The 21981-nt window shown below is 38.1% G+C and overlaps 2 protein-coding genes and 1 non-coding gene across 5 annotated transcripts; 1 reads left to right on the forward strand and 2 right to left on the reverse strand.

Annotated features, from left to right (window-relative positions):
• LOC129294566 (uncharacterized) lies at positions 1-3105 on the forward strand. Of its 3 annotated transcripts, none has more exons than XM_054932984.1 (5): positions 1-170; positions 344-370; positions 494-616; positions 1362-1614; positions 1993-3105. In XM_054932984.1, the coding sequence occupies exons 1-5, from the start codon at positions 112-114 to the stop codon at positions 2806-2808; spliced, it is 1278 nt and encodes a 425-aa protein (XP_054788959.1). In that variant the 5' UTR covers positions 1-111; the 3' UTR covers positions 2809-3105. The 3 variants fall into 3 exon arrangements, with proteins under 3 accessions (XP_054788959.1, XP_054788960.1, XP_054788961.1); XM_054932985.1 differs by having other exon boundaries at positions 121-249; XM_054932986.1 differs by lacking the exons at positions 1-170; positions 344-370 and having other exon boundaries at positions 551-677.
• Positions 3106-5261: 2156 nt separating this feature from the next.
• On the reverse strand, positions 5262-21912 carry LOC129294402 (E3 ubiquitin-protein ligase UPL2-like). The gene is made up of 16 exons (XM_054932744.1): positions 21802-21912; positions 19424-19519; positions 19142-19348; positions 12419-19004; positions 10662-11716; positions 10279-10581; positions 9999-10200; positions 9268-9536; positions 8882-9177; positions 7350-8448; positions 7116-7262; positions 6931-7011; positions 6620-6845; positions 6353-6492; positions 5699-5805; positions 5262-5555 (listed from the first exon to the last, which is right to left on the reverse strand). Exons 1-16 carry the CDS (start codon positions 21895-21897, stop codon positions 5453-5455), a joined length of 11013 nt encoding a protein of 3670 aa, XP_054788719.1. The 5' UTR covers positions 21898-21912; the 3' UTR covers positions 5262-5452.
• LOC129294822 (small nucleolar RNA U3) lies at positions 21049-21259 on the reverse strand. The gene has a single exon (XR_008589455.1). It is a non-coding gene; the product is annotated as a small nucleolar RNA U3 (small nucleolar RNA).
• Positions 21913-21981: the final 69 nt, after the last annotated feature.

Genomic DNA, 21981 nt, shown 5'->3' on the forward strand with positions numbered 1-21981 from the left:
CCGTGTATGTTGACTCCTGGTCTTCTGTCTCTCTATTTCTTGCTGCCTGATGCGAGTATCTTCATATAACTGGTCTTTCTTTGGACGGAAGGAGAAGGAAAGGATTGAAGAATGGATCGCGAAGCTATTCTGACGGTCTTGTTGACAAAATCATTCGGCTTGCTTGGCTGGTAAAGCGAAATTTCTCTTCCTTTACGAGCCTTCCAGTCATTTGGAAATTTTGCCATATAGTGCATTATGATCCCGACGGTCTGCTTCTTTTTGCAAAATACTATTTAGCTGTTGACATTTGCTTGTATATCCCATTTTTATTTTTATTTTATTTTATTTTCCTGACATGCAGGCCGCCAATGAGTTTGCTTTGTTCCCTGTAAGTTGCCAGATCCCTTCTGGGTACTTTTATTTCTTCAGTTTTTTTTTTTTTTTAGTATTCCTTTTTCAAAATGCCAGAGAATTGACGATTTGATCTCCAAATGTTGTGTGTTTGCTATAGGTTTGTGTCTATTCGGGCCATGGAGAGTGGTTCCCACCCCAGCAATCGTCGGTGCCTTACCTTTTGGGTTATATTTTCTTTATTTAAGATCATGGAAAAGGAACTTGCAGGGCTGCTTGACTGGTAATTCATGGATTAGTTCATGCATTTAGAAGAAGTCCCCCCCTTCTTTAACTTTGGCGCGGTATGGTGGGTCATATCGGATTGATATCAAACTGTTAATAGCGCTGTGATCATTTTGATGGTAAACCAAACAATGAAAAATTGCATATGTAATCACCATCTTGGTTGCTTTATATATGTGCGCGTGTTATGTTTGTGACCGTTTTTATGGTCACTGATGCGATGCCACTCTGATAATGCGGGATTTCTAACACTTTCTACATCTCATGTCCACCTTATTAGGCATGTTTTGGGCGGCCCAGCTTAACTAAATCTTATTATTGCAATTATTTTTGGACTATTGCCATCAAACGGTGCTATTAATTCCCATTTAGTGGAAGTTCTTTTGAAATGTTACTGACATTTCCTTGCTGAGGATGACATACAAGTTGGGTTGTTTTGTTTCGTTATCACTGTCTGCCATGTTTCATTCAAATTCCTTGTTCAACTATAATAAAACTCAAAGATTATATGGAGAAGTAAATTACGAGACTTGAGAATCAATATGAGCTAGAATAATATGAAGTTACAAATAAATCAGAATGGTATTGGCTCAGAAGGGACGAAGGAGTTTCACACTGTCTGATCACTAACACTGATATATCATGTTCTGCGGCTTTGCTTCAATTTAACTCTTTTCTTGTGTTTGAATATCATGTTCTCTGCTATCAGTTTCACCTCATCTTGAATCTGTTTGTTGTTACAGGCTCCCGTGGTGGCCTCACATGAAAGGGATGGCAACAATCTTGCTGGTATTCCCTTATTTTAGGGGTGCTACATATCTTTATAAGTATTTCCGTAAGCAATACTGTGGTGACAACATATGGAAGAGGTCGTGGAATATCTTCAGTCAAAGGAGCAAAAGCTTCAAATTGGATAAGCACAGCAAAACTGTTGATGTTTCTAGCAGCCAAATTATTAAAAGTCAAATGCAAGAGAAGATATCTGTAATAAATCAGGTATGTTAATCTGGGTATTTGTTCTTTTTTTGAAGCACGTCAAGTTACTGACAGCCCATTCATAGAAACATTTGGAAACTTGATTGAGGATTTTAAAATATTGATTTCTTAAAATGTCTCCAAGTCCGAATATGCATTGTGACATGCAAAATGTTGCTAATTTAAATTATTTGGTGCAATAAATGATGAGCAACCGTTTGCAATTATATTGCATATATGTTAAGTGTAACATTGAGAAGGTGACCACTGCTCATGAGGAGGCTGTTGTTCGCAACAACTACCAATTCCTAGTAAAATTTTCTTTTGATAAAACATTTATTGAATCCCTATCATAGTGTGTACTAATGAAACTGGCTGCTTAATAATTCTCTGCATCAGGGGAGTTGTGATCTTGATTGTGACTCAACAGAAAGAAATTACAATAGATCAACTTGCAAGAAAAAAGCCCAGAAAGAATGGAGCTGTGCTTTGTGTCAGATCAGTACTTCCAGTGAAAATTACCTGGTGGCACATCTTCAGGGAAAGAAACACAAAGCTAAGGAAAATAGTTTGAGCTTAGAGTTATGTGTAACCGCGAGCACATACATGTTACCGTCCATGGCTTCTCACAAGAGAACCAAAGGAATGGTCCTACTAAAGAACCTTAACCAAATTGCAAATTTTCTGAGTCCAGTCTCCAGAACCATTAGGTGGTGTGGGTGGATAAAGCCAGAGTTTGGATGGATAAAATTGAATACTGATGGTTCTATACATAAAGAAAATGCTAGTTTTGGCGGACTGCTACGTGATTACAAGGGCGAACCATTATGCGCTTTTGTCTCTAAAGTGCCACAAGGAGATATTTTCCTTGTTGAGTTGTGGGCTATATGGAGAGGTCTTGTTCTTGCTTGGGGCCAGGGGATTAAAATAATATGGGTGGAATCTGATTCACTGAGTGTTGTGAAAACCATCAATAAAGAGCAACCTTCAGGTGTTAAAGCTGGCAGATGTTTGAGATGCATATGGAAACTTCTGAGTATGTTTGACAAGTATCAGGTCTCTCACACATGGCGTGAAACAAATAGAGCGGCAGATCATCTTGCAAAGATGGTTCTCCATGGAGATGACGTGGTTCTGTGGCCAGAAGATTTTCCAGATAGCCTTTGCATTATTATCGAAAATGATGCCAAAGGAAAGAAATATCCTAGATGGTGATTTGTATCAACGCTACCTGGAAGAGGTTGGTGGGAGAGTTAACAAGTTTCATAGCTGTAAAGGAATGCTTGTGTTTATCTGCCATTTGGAGATGAGCAGTACGACTGCTCTTAGTTTATAAGCAACACTCAGCCTTTTCCAATAGCAAAGCCAACTTAGGTCTTATTTGTATTTTGTAATTGAAGGCAATGGGCTGTATTTGCATTCTCATTCATATCATATGAATTCATGCCCTATATCTTATATGGTATATCTAATTTGGAGATATTAACCTTTCAAGCGTCGGCTGTAGTAATATTGTTTTTGGCCAAAAAAATTTATTTTGTTTGTACCAAAAAGACAAATGAATTGAGAATTTTCTATTGCTGGGTCAGAAATCTGGTCAATGGTGAAAAAAGAGGCTAAGTTTTGAATAGAGTAATTCAAAGCGTAGTGTCACTGCCTCCATTCCTAACTACAAGAGAAAATGTTAAAGGTTGCAGTGTCTCCTTTATTTATACAAGGGATGTGCAATTATTTATAAGTAATAAATGATTTTTTCCTGAAATGCTCTCAAAACAAATAATAAAATGACGTGGCCCACATCATAAATAAATGAGCAACATTTTCTGTACCAATGTTGAAAAGACGGCAATGATTATCATTATTTAATAAATAGAATTAATTTGTTGGCATTAACTAATTTTTTTTCTATTTTTACGTGTAAATTTGAGAATTTTCAATTAAAGTTATTGGCGGAAAATTCTCTCTTCTTTTTCAATACCACTTTTAGATGCCTTGATAAAACATAAAACTACGAGTTTTATGGCAGTGAATGTGAATGGTCAAGGGAGATCATCTCTGCTGTGTGTCAACAGTGCCCACCAGACCCCCAGAGATCAATCAATCAAGACTGGGCATTGATGGCGCTGCTTTTCATGATGGTCCAAGCTGCTTGTGCAGGATATCACACGTTGGCAAATGGATCAGGGGCTTCCCTCGAGCTGGTAATATGAATCCAACCCATGACTCATGGGTTGGCCTACAGTAAATTGTAAATTTAACAGGATAGGTTGATATAACTCATATTTTATTCAGGTTATATTTTTATCAACCCACCAACTCATGGCAGGTTGGTGCCTATTGATAAAAAATTATTTTTTATATACATTTTTATTTTAAAAATTATAAATTCATCTTAAAAGTTTTATCTATTATTAATTATTAATATTACACAATTAAATATAAAAATATAATTAACATATAAAAATATAGAAAATTAAATTAAATTTGATATTGATTTGAGCAAAGATTAGGGGGTTAACTGTTTTTTTTCTTAGCTGAAAAATTTTGAGTTCATTAAAGTAAAATGTAATAACAAAAATAATATAAGAAAAAATAAAGCTAGAATGTATTCACAACTTAACAATCTAATAACTTATAATTCAAAAACTGTTAAAGAGGATTTAAAGGTTGATATATAAATCATTCAAATGACTCTAAAAATAATTCATGTGTCACTTGAGATGGCACTATTTCAAATGACAACACAATAATAGAGTTTGAACCCCACGTAACCTTTTTTAAAAAATAAATGATTGTATTTTTTGTGCCTACTTAAAATATTTCTCAAATTAAATTATGAAAAAGTTTTTGATTGGATGTATGTTGCATTAATGCATTTGACTGGCTATAAATTTATAACCATCTTAACTAATTAAATATGATAGATAATAACGGTAATAAATAATAAGCACATAATTTAAATTATTTTAATAATTTAAATAATGATGAGGCTTTGAGAATTGAAAGAACAATCATACAATTTTTATCTTTTTTATAAAAAAAAATAAGGAGGTCAACTCATCAACCTATCAATTAGCTCACTATGGGTTCAAATCATGCAAGACGGTAATTGCATTTTTTGTTAACCCTAAGTTATCACCTCTACTCTTGAATGTCTTGGATGGTGCAAACTTCACCACTTTGATGCTGTCAATCCATCTGTTCAGTGATTGCACGGAAGCCAATAACCTGATTATCATGAGAGGATATTCAACTTCATCCTTATAAAAAACATCATTTCCAGAATTAAGAGACATTTAGTCTGAATAATGGCCTTGCTCCTTCAACCATGTCTCTTGTGATGCCATTCGCATTGTCTCCCCACCCCCCCCCTTTTTTTGGGTCAAGCCATCCACGTTTGCATACCGTCTTGATTTTTTATTTTTTATTTTTTGCATTTTTTAGCATAAATTTCTTCTCATCTTTCCAGATTATCAGTAGCCTAACTCCAATTGGTTTCACATGTATTTCACGACATTAGAACAAACTATTGACTTATAAGTGCCAATCAAGGAAGCGCATAATTTAATGTCATTATTAACAACAAAGCAATATTTGAAGGAAGCCGCTAGCTCATGTAGGGAACAAAATCACAGTTGCAAACGTATTAACAGGTGCAAAGAGGCTGATTGAAAAACTGCAAAGGCATTTTTTCCCATTGCAATAAACGACTGTACAACATATTGACAATTTGATATGAACTGAAAAGATGGCCAAACCCCTGCACACATCATTCTATTTCAGGATAGCTTCTGACCTAGTATGTAACACGAGAGTATATCCCCCCTACCCCAAAAAAAATAAAATAAAATAAAGATTATCAACCAAATCCAAACCCCTCATTTGCTTCATGAATTGCAAGCAGCAACCTCTCTTCCAACTGTTGTCTGGTTGGATATTCAGGTAGATCTAGCTGGTTGAAGCTGCAATAAAGAATGTAGGTCAAGTCTTTCTAGTTGCGATATTCGATATCCGTCAAATAATGAAACAATAACCAGAACTCTGAAGATGTCAAAAGCCAAACACGACAAAAGATAAATGAAGTGGGCAGGAAGCAGGAAGTTACCAAGTATGAGCAGAAGGCAAATGATCAGGGCTCCCGTACGCTTTGTGTATCTGAAACTTCTGAGAACCTGAGATTCCTTGAAGAGCACTGAAACCTTCCAGGGGCACCTGAAATTTGGCGGCAAAAATCAGATTCTCCATAAACTTCATTTTTTTTTTCCTCTGAGCGCACGACTTACTGTTCTAGTAAGACTAGAATAGATGAGCAAAGTTTCCAGGTCTAAAAAATCAGATCCTAAGAACAATAAAAAAGTATCATCTCCCGCAGACGGAGACAGGTAAAGATGAGATTACAGCAGAAACAACAAAGAAGAAACTCATCAGTGCCATTCTAAGCCTATCTCTATAAATTACAGTTGCGCCTCAGATCATCCATAGTTGAGCCAGTCTCATACTCTAGTGGGCATGATTTTTTACAACTCAAACACATTGCTATTGGCCTACAATTAGAAAGTAAAATAAGAAAAAGAAAAGAACTTCAAATACAAACGCAAAAGCAGCACAGTAATATGCTTACTCGAAAGACATGACACAGGAAACTTTGAGAAATTTAATTTAAAACTACTTAAAAGATTAGAAACGTTCAAAAATCTACATGTGCAAATTTCAAAATATTTATAATAGCCCTAATCCCCACAGCACAAAAGCGACTCACCTTGGATGTGCCTGTCACAAACTGCAATAGTCGGGCCTTATCTTCTTTGCTGAAACCATATACAACTTCCCAAAACCATTGGATAACTGGTGACGCACCACTGTATCCAGAATATTCAGTATTTGCTCTCAAATCATCCACTGAAATGATTCAAAACTGTCCGTTAAAATTACCATTCCACGCATTTTGAAGACTTAAAAAAGATGGAAGGGCTGGAGGGCAATTAAGACATCAAAAAAGCATATGTTTTACAATGCAATAACTCACAATCGATATCGGGAAGTCCACTGATCAATAATTCCAATTCTTTGTCATGGAATATGGATATCAACTCCCTGGGAATCAATTCATTGAATCCTTCCAAGAAGGCATTTATTTGAGGTCGAATAGCAGTGGTCAACCGGTGCTCAACAACCAAATCAACATATTGATGCTTATTCTCCTCAGTAACTTTGATATTCCGTCCACCAAGAATCAACTCATGATCGGTTACCTAAGCATTGTCGTCAAAATTAGACAATTAAAACATTAAGCAAAAGAATGTGTATTATCTCAAGAAGTATCAGAGTAGGCATTACTTCTGTCCGCTCATATAAGATCAGTTTTTCTTCATCTGCATCAATGCTAAAGGTAAGATCCAGAACATCACTAATATCATTCTGCAAACAAACCAGAAACACATAAGAATACTGCCACAGTCAACAAGAAGATGGCAATGGGGATTGTGTTGAAAGAAAGAAAAAAGATACAAAAATGCACATGCCTCAAGCATCCATTTCAAATTTTTGTAGTAGTCAGGATCAATCGCTTCAATATCATGATATGTAACTTTGACCCCTAGAATATGCTTGTAGAATGAGCGAGTAAAATGGACATCCAAGAGCTGCCCATCAAACAATGCTTTCCCAACCTGAACAATGCAGGAAGAGTAAGAAAGAAACATATATGACAAACAGCAAGCAAATGATGAGCAGTTGCATTTGCAAATGGAACTTACAACTCTTCCAACAAATTTGAAATAAGAAAGATGTTCTGTTTGGTAAACAGAGTTAGGGTTTGGCTGAAATGTTGATTCATTACCCACTGTTGTAAAAAGAAGGGCTCCTTTGTCAAAAATAACTCTTGACAATAACTGATACCATTCCCTTGTAAGACCACCTGCATCAATACCTTCCTCCCCTTGGAAGTGAACAGTCAACCTTCCCTTCAAATCTTGAGTAGATCTTAGGCGAAGCTGATTATAAGAATCTTCTAAAACATATGCCCTTCTAACCGATATTCTTAATGGGCTGTGATGATGGTCATGCTGATGCTTTATCTTTGACCGAAAGTGGGCACGCTTGTTATCAAAATCAATAAATTTTGGTACCTTCAGCATGAGGGAGAAAGATTTCTCAAGCAAACCAGGATTTTGCCTGATAAAAGCATTTAGTAGTTTCCTATGCTTCTCCGAGAACCTGATAAAAACAGCATTTTTCTCATCCACTTTCACAGAAAATGCAGAAGTTTTCTGTTGGGTAGCAGATGTGATGGCATCTTCAACGTCAGACACAACAGGAATACCCAAATCATGACTAACACCTGGCTGAGCAGGATGAAGCTTCTCACAAACCACAAAGAAAGATTCTATATATGGCAAAATATTTTGAGAGCCCGGTGGAAGTGGGGACAATGCACTGGATGGCTTAGACAAACTGGTACGAGAAGGGGTGAACAAATCGGAGGCAGACTCAGAGCATGACTCCATCTTGCTTATGCAACAGCTCAGTTCATGCCACAAAGGCTCTAAAGCTGAATTGATCTCCCATACCTCAGAAAGAGCAGGGGTAATTCTATCATTCTCTTTTTCAGTCAGTGAAGCAACAAGGGAGCTTAAAGCTTGCAGAACTCTCAAAATTGCAGCTCCATCGGAAGATGTTGTGCTAAGAAGAGATCTGATTGCTTCACTGAAAACACGTAATTCATCCATTGCAGATGAAGTCAAGTTTTGAACTGCTCCAGCCAGCTCAGTCACAAACAGATGACAATGAGTTGGAGCAATGGCCACTAATTTCTTCATTACCTCTGCCACAAGAGCATATGCATTATCCGACAAACTGAAAGAGAAACATTACCCATCAGATAAAGGTCATAATTGTTAAAATATACAGAATTTACTTTATAAAAACTAGATAATCTGGTCTAACCGAGAGTCTCATGAAGTTCATTATTATTGACCCAAAAAAAAGGGAAACTGCCTGAAACAAGACCTGGGTAACTACACAAACATAACGATAAATGTTGGATGAACATTATTATACTAGAAACAATCTACTACTGCTCAATTATAAATGGGTGGAATTTTTTTTAGAACAATCTGAAAATAATTATGAAGATAAATTAATTTTCCACAAATTGTGTCATATCCCACAGTTCCCACTTTAGTCAGTAGCTCCTGGTTACAGAAACTGAACAATTCTAGGTCAGCATGTTAATAGAACCTGGACAACAGAATTAGTGCAAGCAACAACCATAAGCCCAAAACCATACCCTTCTTGTGCAAGTAATGAGCACAAAAGCCGAAGTTCTTCCTGTGGTAGGCTACTCAGTACTCTCTGAGTCTCAGATTCCTCGGGATGGCCAGAGGCTTTGGATTTGGAGGAATCAACAGCATTAGTTAATTTATCAAGCCCAGAAGATGAAACACCAGGGTCAGCATTTGCATCTGCCTCCATAGCAGAAATTTGTGGACCAGATGAGGGCTCAGAAGTAGAACTTGGAAGTCTGTCAGATGAACTAGACTTGCTTCCAGCATTATCAATGATAACCTCAAGAAGATTTAGCAGCTGAAATAACAAAAAAGACATGATCAATAATCACGTCTACATTGCAGATAAATAAGCTCCCAAAATACTATATTCAAATCAAACCATCACCTGCTCAAGATGGGCTATGCTCCTAAGATAGAGAGGCTGCCTTAATAGACTCAAAAGCATTGCAAGGGACATGCATTCATTATTTTCATTGTTAACTTCATCTCCAACAACAATCACAGATTTGCCATGTGCCTTGTTGGCATTATCTGGTTCTCTTGGTGCATGACGAGGGTGACTGAAGTTAAGAAAATTTTTTGCCACATATGGATGATTCCGAGAAAGATATGTGAGAGTTTCAAGTATGCGACGGGAAAGCAAGGGAGGAACTCCTATGTAATCAAACATACAAAGTATTAGAGAAATCCTCTTCCTAAGAAGAACATAAGGGGGGAAGATTCAGCAAATAAAAAATAATGATAAAAGACCATTTCAGCATAAACATGCTTGGGGAAAAGAAAAACGAAAATGCTCTCAACTACAGACTCTCATTTTTTCACTCTTTTGGGAAAATTTAAAATTATGAGCAATTATTAAGGAAATTGACCAAAAATAAAATGGAAGAGAACTGCAAGGGCAAGGTCTGATGTGTCAGAATCCAAATATCAAAGATTAAATCATTACAAATGCTTGCACCACTACGCATTACCACGAACACCTAGCAACTAAGAATACAAATAGACTTTTTAAAAACTTCATCATCAAAAGCATATAAATCACACCACTGAGTCTCACCCCACATAATAGCTCAAACTATATATTAATCATTAATAAGATTGATCAGCAGGTCTTACCATCAAAAGATTGAGGGCGTGAGTACATTACGTTGCTCTGACAACCATATAGTCTATATGGTGGCTCAACTGCACTAGAACTTCCAGACTTTTTAACATCAAGCATAAGTAAGTCCATCAGAATTCTCACCAAAGTAGTTCTAGTTTCACTATGGGCACAAAGATTCAAGAGAAGCCTCTGCAATTGACCTTTATAGAGTGGCTGCAAAAAGAAAAGGGCAATAAATAAACAATACAGAAAAAACATTTCAAAGCACTGCTCAATATCATAAATTGATACCTGAACTACACGGAATAAACGTATCATGGCATGCAAAGCTTCTGTGTCAACTAAAGGTGCTCCATCAGTTTCAACCACCTTAGCTCCAATAGATCTACGTGAAGAAATGCTTCCCGCAGCCCCATCTAAGCCTGAACCAATACCTTCACCACGTCTAGAAGTCTCACCTCTACGACTTCTTGGGTACATGCCAAAGAGGGTACGACTATAACGGTGTGCAAATCTCTCCCGCAACATATTTGCCTCAGCAACAAGAGCAGGCGTAAGGTTGGCAAGGATAGCATCAGATGATGTTAAAAGAACCTGAAGAGAACATTAATGTTAACAGTACATATGTACAATCCTTGTTTAACTAATTACTAAAGTTCCACTGACAAACTTACCTCTTCCCGTAACTCTGAAGGAAATGTTGCAATTATTGAAACTGTATCCATTTCAACAGGCTGACCTTCCAACTCGTGGGATTGGTGGAGCCTCTGTGCTTGCTGTTGTGCTAATACTTCTGCTCGAATATCTGGAGGTAGTGCTGCAAGGAATTCTGGATCAATATCTCCAGTGTTCTGAGGTTCAGCACTTGATGGTTGAGCTACTTGTCCCTGTTGAGCTGAGAGAACTTCAGCACGCAACTCCTCAGGGAGAGCATCTAGAAAGGCAGGATCAATTGCCCCTGAACCAGCATCACTGTTCACCTGCTGCTCTGCAGCTGGACCTTCTTGATCAGCATCTCGGCTGGAATTTTCAGAAACTTCAGTAACACTATGGAGGGAAGCATCTCTCCCACTTGCATGGGAAGAATGACCAAAAGTCATATTTGCTCTCCTTGTACGTACAGCCTGTGGATCACCAGCAATCCTTTCTGCAGAAACCTGCCTCTCTCCACCATCATCGTGGCCATCAGCACTGCCTATCTCAACATCTAAACTCCGAAGGCTTTCACCAAAAGTTGCCCCACTACCACTACTCTCTTGGCTAACAGCTTCAACATCCCGCACAGCTACATCATTATGCTCTAACTGCATCTCAATCGCTTGTGAATGAGTGCTAGATACATCAGCCTGCAGAGATCCAGTTGCTGCAGGTCTCATATCACCATTGTTGGAATTATCAATTGCCGCTGTAGTCATTGCACCACCACCTTGATTTGCATTACTTTCAACAGGAATTTCTGGTCTAGCACCTCCTGAATCTTCTGTTTGGTTGACCTCAACTTTACTGTCAGGAATTGTTTCAGCTACGTCCTTATCAGATGACTTTTCAGGGATAGGCCGCCTTAACTGAGAAACAAGCAGCTCCTCAAGACCCGGTGGTACAGCACCACTGTTTGATCCACCACTCTGCTGGTTATCAATCCACAAATTCAAACGGTGCCCATGGCGTCCACTCCTCAGTGATCGGAAGATACTATCCAAACCTGTTGAGCTGTTCTCCAATATACTATCTGAATTTTTTTTTTTTAAAGGAAGCCATTAAAATACAAAATCCAAGTGTCTACCAAAAAATATAAAAAGACACCCAAATCATCAATATATATATATATATAAATTAAAAATTAAAAAAATTATAACCATTTTCTTATCCACAATACAAGGTAGTTATCTACGGTTTCACTCTCATTAGTTCCCCCTCTTTCTTCAAATTTTATCACTTATTCTTTCCCATTTGATTTTCAAAAAAATCATTAAAAAAGCCCTCCTCTTTGAGGGGTGGATGCCCTCAATATTAAAATAATAATGTATTTCTAAATATTTATAAATCATTTTGTATATTTATTGTGATTTAATATATTCCATATGTTCTTAATATTTTTAAATTTATTCTTCTAAATAAAAACGTTTTCCTCTTCTAAAACTAATAAATTTTATGTAGATAAGTATAATTAAAATTTAAAATTTATTTTTTTATAATTCTTTGTTAATAAATTCCTTTTACTGGAATAAAATTTAAGTTGTAAAATTACATTTACTTATGAAATTGCCTCTTTAATTTAAATTGAACTTTGCATTCAAAATGCAGAATTATTTAATTATATAATTAATAAATTAATAATTTATTTTTTAAATTATGCAGAGCTTTATCTCTGCTAAGGAAAATTAAGACCAACATCAACAAAAAAAATTAAGAAATATATAAAGAAACAAACCTGATTGCCCAGGAGATGGATGGAATGAAGAAGGTCCAGTTAAGAGTGGATGGCGTGAAGGATCAGCAGTATCACCAGTTCTGCCCAGAAGACTGTAAATGGATGTGGTCCTCCCAGGACGTCTAGATCCAAAAAGTTCAACTGGCATCACATGGAGAGCCTCATTTGGAAAACTGTTTTCTCTGCCAAAAACCTCAATAGGGTCAAAAGCATTTATTCCATTAATGCCCTCCTCAAGCCGCAGGATAACTCCATCTTCATCATCCTCGTCATCCTCATCATCTTCTTCCATCACTTCATCATCAAAATCATCATCATCAATCTCACGATCATCTTGATCTGTGTCAGGATGGGGCAAGTGGTGGACTTCATCTTCTAAATCATTATGTTCCTCATCATCCTCATCATCTTCCTCTACATCTTCACCATCATCTCCGGACATTTCATCCTCCTCCTCCTCCTCCTCCTCCTCCTCATCATCAAGATTTTCCTGTTCCTGAGGTTGAATTTCAAACCGTATCTCCACATTTTCAATACCATGCTCAAGACCCCTTGCATCCTCAGAAGTTTCATGCATGTAATCATCATCATTAGCAGGAGCAAAACTGCCATCAAGATCTTGATCATGTTCCATATCATCAGTGACAGCTTCAGACTCACCATAGGAGTGAATCGCATTATAAGATGCAACCTGTTCTGCTTGAAGGGAATTATTATTGGATTGAGTTGTCGTTTCCATGGACTGGGATGTATCATCAATATTCTCCATTCTTCCAGATTGACTAAGATCCAAGGACTTCGTTGAATTATCACCCTTTCCAGCAATAGCATCAGCTGAATGGACATGCTCCTTAGTAACCAATTCAAGAGCTTTAACAATTCCAGTAGCAACTTTAGATGAGTCAGCGTTGTCAAGGTCCAACACCTGGAGGGTATGAGTGAATGATTTAACCAGACCAGTTTCCATAAAGGTGGTAGAGGCCTCTGCTGAGATTGATGAACCAGCAGGCGTACGGGCAGCCAAAACATCATTTAGTAAATCAATAAAAACCTGAATGTTATTGCCTGGTGGCTTAACACCATTACAAGAATCAACAAAGTCGCTTATAATATGACTAATCTCACTGAAAATTCTCCTCCTTGCCTCTGTAGATCGAACACAAGCAGCCACCAAAAACTGATTAGCTCTGGTTGCAAGTTTCTGCTTCCAATCACCATCATTTTTCTTGTCCTTTTTAGCACTTCGAAAATAAGGAAGAAAATTATGAAGAATATGGTAAAATATTCCACCCATGCTTAAACCAGCTGGACTACTCTTTTGATGAGTGAACTTAGTGCTGCTCATTTCAGCATCTCGCCGAAGAAGAACATGTACAGATGATGAGTACATCAATAATATCTCTGTAAGAAGCTTCAAAATAAATACAATTTTTGCAAGTGATGCAGATGTTTCCTGCACGCTGGTTTCACACTCCTCAGACATGGTGGCAACTGCTTTTCCCTTTCCCTTAACTGCAGAAACATCAATGTCCATGTCACTTGATGTTGGGGTGCTAGGCACGGTATTTAAGGTCATGTCATCCTTCACAGGAGGTATAAAAGTGCATATGGACTCGAGAAGAACCTCTATCACGTTTACAAAACTCTGGGTGGGTTTTCTATGACTCTTGCCACTCTTTGAATTTGAATCATGGCTTCTGCCATGGCCATTCCCAGAAGCTGCTGAGTTTGCATTTCCTAAACCAACCCTACCATCGTTAATCTGAGTTTTGTCTTTCTCTAATGATCTATCCTTCTCCTTCTCTTTCTCCTTAGGTTTGTCTTTATCCCGATCTTTCAGCAAGACAATGTAAGGCCTGTCCCCTACCATCTCAACTTGGCACACAGATTGAGCAGCCTGCATGAAAATAACTGGATCCCGAGAAATCACAGAAGCTAAATTAGACAGGAAATTGCGAGGACTGATCCTTCCCATTGGATGCCGGTTAGAAGCAACTACAAGACAATGTTTTATTTCAGATTCCATTGCTTGTTGGAGAGTTTGTGGATCTTCAAGGACCTGACGTATGATACTAGCAGCAACATTATCAAACCCCGGAAATAAGCTACTGGTTGGCAAAGAAAGTAGTGAACTTAAACCTCCTGCATCAAGAAAGCTAAGGGCAACAGAATGATTCCTTGTAAGATTGGAACATAGTAACAGAACGGCATGCATTGTGTCCGATGGAAGTTGGTTCTTCATACAACTACAGGCAATCTCAACAAGCCTCTTCTGCTCATTTATATCTGCATACTTCGTAGATAGTCCCAATGCAGACTGCAATTTGTTTTGCCTATCCTCATCAATGATGATTGATGCCGGCTGGCTATCCACTGCTTCTTTCTTCAGCTGCTCTGCAATTTCAGAGTTCAGTTTTTGATCCACTTGCAAAAGCCTGTCTAATGCAAGAAAAGCTGCCATGACCCATTTTGGCACCTGGTGTTTCACCCTACAATCAAGACTTGAATGCCACTGGTAGAGTAGATCTGAGGCAATTTTTATCAAATCAATCTTAGATGCAGCTTCCCGTGCCACAGCATCCTCATTCAAAATTAAAGCAAAGACATGGAAAAGAGCAGCAAGCAAGGTACTATTTCCATTACTAGGAACCAAGCCACATTCTTTAATCCGTTCAGCAAGAAAAGAGACAATATTAGACCTATATTGACCATCATCTTGAGAGCATATCATCACAAGCAAGTCTCGGACAGGGAAAGCAAGGGATTCCTTCTGCAGAAGCTTTGTGCAAGTAGATAATAACTCGTCAACTGGTGGAAGTTGAACAATCTCTTCCTCAATCTGCTGCGCATTATCATTTTCAGCAGTATCTTTTGTGTCTGATTCAGAATTCCCAAGGGACATGGCAAGTGCACGGGCAAGTTCATCATCTTCTTGAGTATCCTCTGGATGGGAGAACAACCACTCCATTGCCAACTCAACACTATTTGACCCAACTTGCCTTAAAGCTTCCTCTGCTCGAGACCTGGGAAACCCCATCTCTACAATGGTAGAAATAGCTGTTTCATTTGGAGGAGGTCCTGTAATACGAGCACTGTTGCTGCTGTTGACATTTTTCACTTCAACTCCATAATAAACATGCTTAATAATACAGATTAGAGTAGAAATAAATTCATAGCTACAATCAACAAACTGGGGATGAGTCCAAACTGGAAGTACAGCCTTCAACACCATGGATTGGAGGACCTTTACAAAAGTCTCAGCATCCCGTGGGAAAGGAATATCACAATTGGTAAGGGGCTGTGCAAGCAAGTGCTTTGTAAATGATGATAAAATGAAAGAGGAGGTCACTAGATGGTCCATAAATTTACCATAACTAGCTAAAGAACCGTAAATCCAGGAATGATCAGCATCTTCTTTGTCATCCTGCTTCAAATTTCCATCATCAGTATCCATTGGCGATGCAGGAGCCCGATTAACTGCAAATAGCAACTGACTTGTTGCTTCAAATGTAGTCAATACAGATTGGACAACACCATGTCCATACAAGCAATTCAATAAAACAGGATTGCATGAATCTGGCTTCTCCATTAGAATGCTATCCATAAAACCAATCACTTTACCATAGTATCGACATTTTGTTGATATGGATGCCTCAGCTACTGAAGTATTCACACGGCCAAAATTCATGTGATCTAGAGAAATGGATGCAAAAGTTGAAGCCACTGATTTTGCTGCAGGACTTACACTCACCATATCTTCACGGCGACGAGAAGGTAGCAACATTGCCTTTCCTAACTCTTGAAACAGATGGGTGATATGAAATGAGAGTGATCTGACCATGTCACAACAAGAGGTATAATACGGCCACTGCTTCTCATTTTCTTTCTTACTATTTGCCCCAGATGCATCAGAAGATCCAGAATGATGTAAATGATCACCAGAAGCTAATCTCATGTTCGAAGGACCAACAGAGCTTGATATATTATGAGAACCAGCAGCCCGGCCCAAATCTCGATACAAGTTTATAAGGTCAAAAAACTGAGATTCAATGCTCCACCCAGATGTCCTCCTTCTCAGTAATGGATCAAGAAACTGCCTGAAAGAGTTGAACCTTTGCTCTTCAGTTTCATTAGCATCCACTTCAGCTTGTTGTGAATCAGCAGATGAGCAAGCCCCATTGTCTTCAACATCAGGCTTCGTATCTTCAAGTAGAGCAATTTGCCAAAGAACCTCACGATGGACATGTCCAATGTCTTCAAGAACATCTTTACTGCCATTTCCAAACTCTGTCAGCAATGCAGTCACCCAACGGTTGTCTTTTGAGGCAGCAAGAAAAAGAAGGAACTCAACCAAGAAAAGTGAAGAAAAGATGCCATTATCAGTACTCATCCTCGGATCCAGCAATAAATGTCCTAAAGTTGCTTCAAACCCTGCTATTGCCTTCTTCAAGTGATCTCTAAGAGAAGAGCAAAAGGCACGTGCTAGAGGAGCTGAGTGATGCTGAGCAAACCCCTTAAAGACCATGGTGCTATGTAAAGCAATAGACATGCCATCTGAGGATTGAGCAATAGTTGGTCGTAATAACAACTTCAGCAAGGCTTCAATTCCCAATTTTTCCACAAACAACCGACATGTTTCAGAATTTTCCATCGTCCTGTGAACCAATACCATCAAATGAAAGATGCACAGCTGTAAAAATTGATCATCACTCATCCCTTCTGCAGCTGAATCTGCTGTGCTAACAAGGCAGTGATGTCCTTCATTTTCTTTGTCTACAGAATCTGTTTCCATCACAGTATCCTCATTATCTTTTCCAGAAGATCCTGTACCAATACCATCCCCAAAGGATGCAATCTGATGGATAATTTCAATAATAATATCAACACCAGTGCCTCGCAATGAAGATACATGACGCAGAAGTTCCTCCACAGCATTTGCAAGAGGAACAATAGCTTCATTCATTGCCAAGACATACTTTTTACTTGTGAAGATATCCACCAGGAACCGCAGTGCTGAAGTTTCTCTAACAGCCTCTAAGCCATTGGCGTTGAGACAAATAGCACCAAGACCATTAGGAATACATGACAGAGCCCTTGAAGAAGGAAATACTCGAGATACAACTGAAGATAAAAAAGCATCAGGAAGACCCATCTCATGCAGAGCAGAAAAACATGTGGGATCTTTGTGAATTATTTCACTCATAACAGTAACAGCTGAGTAGTAAATATCACCTCCAAACTTATCTACATTTCCAAATATCAATACAAGTGTTGCAGGTAAAGAACTGTCATGTGAATGTTGTGATCTGGTAGAATTTGCAGTGGCATATGTTGCAGAACCTAGTGCCTTGAGTGAGACCTTTATGAGCCTCTTCTGGGAGGACAACTGATCAGTGTTATGTCTTGAGCTTTCGCCAATGAGCATCAGGTCATCATTTTCTCTAACCAAACCAATAACTCTGTGCACCTCTATTTGTAACCTCTGAGCTAAAAGCTCAACACCCCCCAACTCTTTAAACAAGGATACAGCTGAGCTGCTGTAGTCCATAAGCTTCTGGAGGGTTTTCACTGCAAAGCAGACAAGATGAATGTGTGCTGGATCAGAATCCTCCAGCAAAGGCATGAACGTTGGTACCATGCCAGAACCCCTGATATTACTCCCAGAAGTCGAGGTAGAAACCACATGGAGCAGATAAAACTGAAGAAGTGCCTCCACAAAGGCAAGGGACGATGGATCATTAGAACTTTTTAATGACAAAATAGCCCTTTGAAGCACATTCAGAAGTATCATACGGTTCCCACCAGCAAAACTTATACTAGATCCACTCAATATCCGTGCCCGTTCATGCGATGATGTATATGCTGCTAATTGAGCTCCTAATGCAAGCATCGCTAATGTTCTGATAGATCCAGATACAGTTTTCTCAGATCTCACAACCCTAATTAACTCATTTGTATATTCTGGTTCATTAGCAAAAAAGGACACGAGTTCATCATGAGCATCACTGGACTGGACCAGCACAATAAAAGCAAGAAGGCAAATCCTGCTATAAAACCTGCATATTCTTGGTGACCGGAAGGAACGAGCATATCTGATTCTGGTGAGCAAAGAAAATCGCAGATCTGAAGGAACATTATACTGCTCAATACACTGCTTCAACAAGAACAAATCGTCTTCTTTCCGCAAATGCATATCTGGCATGTGAATAACTCTCAAATTTGGGGGATCCTTATTACCGCTATGTTCCTTACTTTGGGCGCTAGGTCCATGCAATTCAAAATACAGAGTAGAACCAATGCGGTAATTAGATTGGTCACAACCATTCTCTACATCAGAAGGAAATAAGCACAAAGCTTCATCTTGGGTTTTCTCATTTGCCATAATACAAGAATACAATCCCAAGCCCTCCTCCTTGCTTCCCCATCCCTGTGCTAGGGATAGGAGATAGCTGTTAACTGAACCACATCCAATCATCTTTGCACTTCCATGAAGCTTAGACGGATTTATTTTTACAAGCGCAGAAAGAGTTTCCAAGGCAGCTATAAGAATCTCAGGATCTGTAGAAGCTAATAAAAGCTTGAAATGCTGAAAAGAGAGGACAAATATCAGAAATAAAAAATTAACATTAAAATAAAATATTGCTTGGCTAAAATAAGGGGATGGAGACACAGTAATTGAACAAAAACTACCTCTGAACAGAAAAAATTATCTGAACAACTCACCTCTAAGCCATCGAATGAACTCTTGTTAGGACAATTCTCTAAAATTATTTGCATCACCCGTAATATTTGCAGAATTGCATATTTTGGTAATGGATTTTCATCTTCTAGAATTTTATCAGACAATGTCAAATCATTTCTGCATGACAAGTACACCTTGAAGTATGTATCAAAATGAAGAAACAATGGTCTCCAGTGATGAAAATTGCCCTGAAAAATAAAATACATCCATATAAGTGATGGAAAAAACAAAATACTTGGTTCAGAAAATTAGAATAGTATTACCTTACTATACTCCCACCGAAAACCAGAGAGAGGTATTCCTATATCTTGTAATGGACACTGTATGACCTTCTCAATGAAGGCTTTGATCTTAGGAGGCTGAAATCAATCAATCACGAAATTCAAATTACGTTTACTGGTAAAGACAGAAGAGCAGAATAATAACAACACACAAAACAAGTTAAAATGATAAAATTTCTAGTTTATATCATTTCATCCAGTCCCAAATCACAAAAATAAGCACGTGCATAGAGACAGAAATAAACATCCAACCACAAACATGAACATGCTAGTGGACCTAATAATTCAGGAAGGGCATAATTCAAGCAATCCTCACAACATATTTGAAATTATGATCGCTAACAGATCAATTTTGACACAAAAAAAAAAGGGAAAAAGGGGCATGAGAATTAGAAGAAATTAATTATACAAAAAAAAAATATGCAACTTGAGGACCCAGAAATTAAGAAAACAGCCTAATGACCTTGGAACCAAAAAATTCAACAAAACAAAAGAAATGATAGCAAAATTTAAAGCCAAAAGCTGCTAAATTTTGTATTATAGCATTCAAGAGTACATACTCCCTCTGGTCCTTTTTGTAAATCACTTCTAACGAACTCACCAAAACCAAGGTGAGTTACTTAAAATAATAAGAATTGTCTTTAAAAAAAATTCACTTTCCAATTTAATCCCTAGATTTAAAAAAGAGTGATTTGATATGTAGGAAGAGTTTTCTTGGGAATTGAAATATTACACTTTGTTTTAGAATTTGCTGTAGGGTACTTTTAGAATTGTATATCAAAGGTTACCAAAAACAAGAGAAAGTGACTTACATAAAGGAACAAGAGAACCTTCTTAATGTGACAAAAAGAACCGGAAGGAGTATATGTGTATGAAAGCATACTATCAGAACCAAGGATTTACCATATGTTGCATAAAGTCTTTTGAGTAACTCAATGAAATTATAACAATGAGCTAAAAACTAGAGAATGCCAGGAAGTAAGGTTTTCATCACTATATGACTTGCAATTGTGTTTTCTTATGCATTCATATCTCGTAAAATTTATTCCTTCATTACTCCTCTCTACCTTTATCGTTTTATTTTATATTGAGTAGAACAATGGACTTTCAAGATAATGCGTCTAACCCAGTTTGGCTGAACAAAGATGAAGCAACTATTGACTAATAATAAACAAAACAGCAAGCAAATAGGAGCAGACCAGCGCAAAATATCCAGAAACTGACCACAGCTAAAAAGTAACTTCATGTAAAGAGTGCGTAGGCGTGTTGATAGGGGGAAAAAATGAAAAATATTTCACTCATCTAACAGGCAACCACCTTGGTGACCTTGCCTCCTCCCAAAAAAGTCACTAGAAGGCCAAAGGCAAGAGCCTTTCTGGCACATCAGCCTCACATCAACCATGTAACTGCACTGGATCTTATGCAGTACTAGTTTTCATGGATATGCAACGATTCTCAAGAAAAATTGAAGTAGCTCATTTCGCTGATAATTCTGCAGGATATTTCATATTACAAGTGCACGCCTAAAATACACAAGATGCTGCACTGGATCTTATGCAGTACCAGTTTTCATGGATATGTAACGGTGGGACATCCGATAAAATTGGAACTTGTCAGACAACCAAGTGACCATCCCACACAGTTGAACTGCCTGGGAACGATCCTCTGCGGCCCGGCTGAACCCAAACACTGGGCAGCCCAGACCAATAATCACGCTCTAATCACCTGGTCATAAGTCATCAACCAAGCTGTGGTTCTTGTCTCCTTGAAACTCAAGGACACAGAGGTACGAGCCTATAGAACAGATAAGTAGCTCATTTCGCTGATAGCTCTGCAGGATATTTTATATTCTAAGTGCACATCTAAAACAAATAATATGCCATGCTTGTAATACAAAGCTAACCAAAACAAATAATAAACTCCCCCTATGTTTTATAGCTGGTCCCAATCCCAGATAAAGGACGATGTGTTAGGCCCTGCCAAATCTCACGTGACATGTATACAAAGCTATACAATTAATTTCTCTACTTTAGCTTAGCAATGTCAAATCTACATTTTGGAGTGACAGGTACCATTGCCAGGTGAGCTTGGAAAAAAAATAGATAGTAAAACAAATGCAATTATAAAAACAAGTAATGACAAGCAGTAAAAACTTTGATGGTATACAAGCTGGTGCATCCGATCATTTTCTATCAGTACATGTGACTAAGGTAGTAAGGAAAACCTTAACCGGTTAACTCGTTAGTCAGGGATAAATCCATTAAAACACTAATCGCGAATAAAATGAACTGGGCAGTACAGGTATAAATGATGCAACAATAAGGGTTTTAAAAATAAAAATAATGATTTATAAAACTCACCGACTCAGAGTCCAGTTTGACGGAGGGGCCAATGGCACCGTCGCTGGACAAAAGTTGCCGCAGCCTCGACGGCCAGCTCGATCTTAGGGTCGTCATCTCACCTCAACTTCGAGCGGAAACAACAATAAGAACCATAAGAACCAAAACAAAGGCAATCCATAAATAAAGCAAACCGATAAC

This window comes from Prosopis cineraria, unplaced genomic scaffold, assembly GCF_029017545.1.
Source record: "Prosopis cineraria cultivar Desert tree isolate PC_DT_omini unplaced genomic scaffold, ASM2901754v1 PC15, whole genome shotgun sequence".
NCBI lineage: Eukaryota > Viridiplantae > Streptophyta > Magnoliopsida > Fabales > Fabaceae > Prosopis > Prosopis cineraria.

What these genes read in the sequence shown, in the direction of transcription:
- LOC129294566 (XM_054932984.1), top strand. Translation starts at nt 112, where the DNA reads ATGGATCGCGAAGCTATTCTGACGGTCTTGTTGACAAAATCATTCGGC. An exon ending in TCATTCGGCTTGCTTGGCTG is followed by an intron (nt 171 to 343) that starts GTAAAGCGAAAT and finishes CCTGACATGCAG; the next exon opens with GCCGCCAATGAGTTTGCTTT. An exon ending in ATGAGTTTGCTTTGTTCCCT is followed by an intron (nt 371 to 493) that starts GTAAGTTGCCAG and finishes TGTTTGCTATAG; the next exon opens with GTTTGTGTCTATTCGGGCCA.
- LOC129294402 (XM_054932744.1), bottom strand. Translation starts at nt 21,897, where the DNA reads ATGACGACCCTAAGATCGAGCTGGCCGTCGAGGCTGCGGCAACTTTTG. An exon ending in CTTCAGAGTTACGGGAAGAG is followed by an intron (nt 10,582 to 10,661) that starts GTAAGTTTGTCA and finishes TGTTCTCTTCAG; the next exon opens with GTTCTTTTAACATCATCTGA. An exon ending in TTGTGACAGGCACATCCAAG is followed by an intron (nt 5,806 to 6,352) that starts GTGAGTCGCTTT and finishes GCCAAATTTCAG; the next exon opens with GTGCCCCTGGAAGGTTTCAG.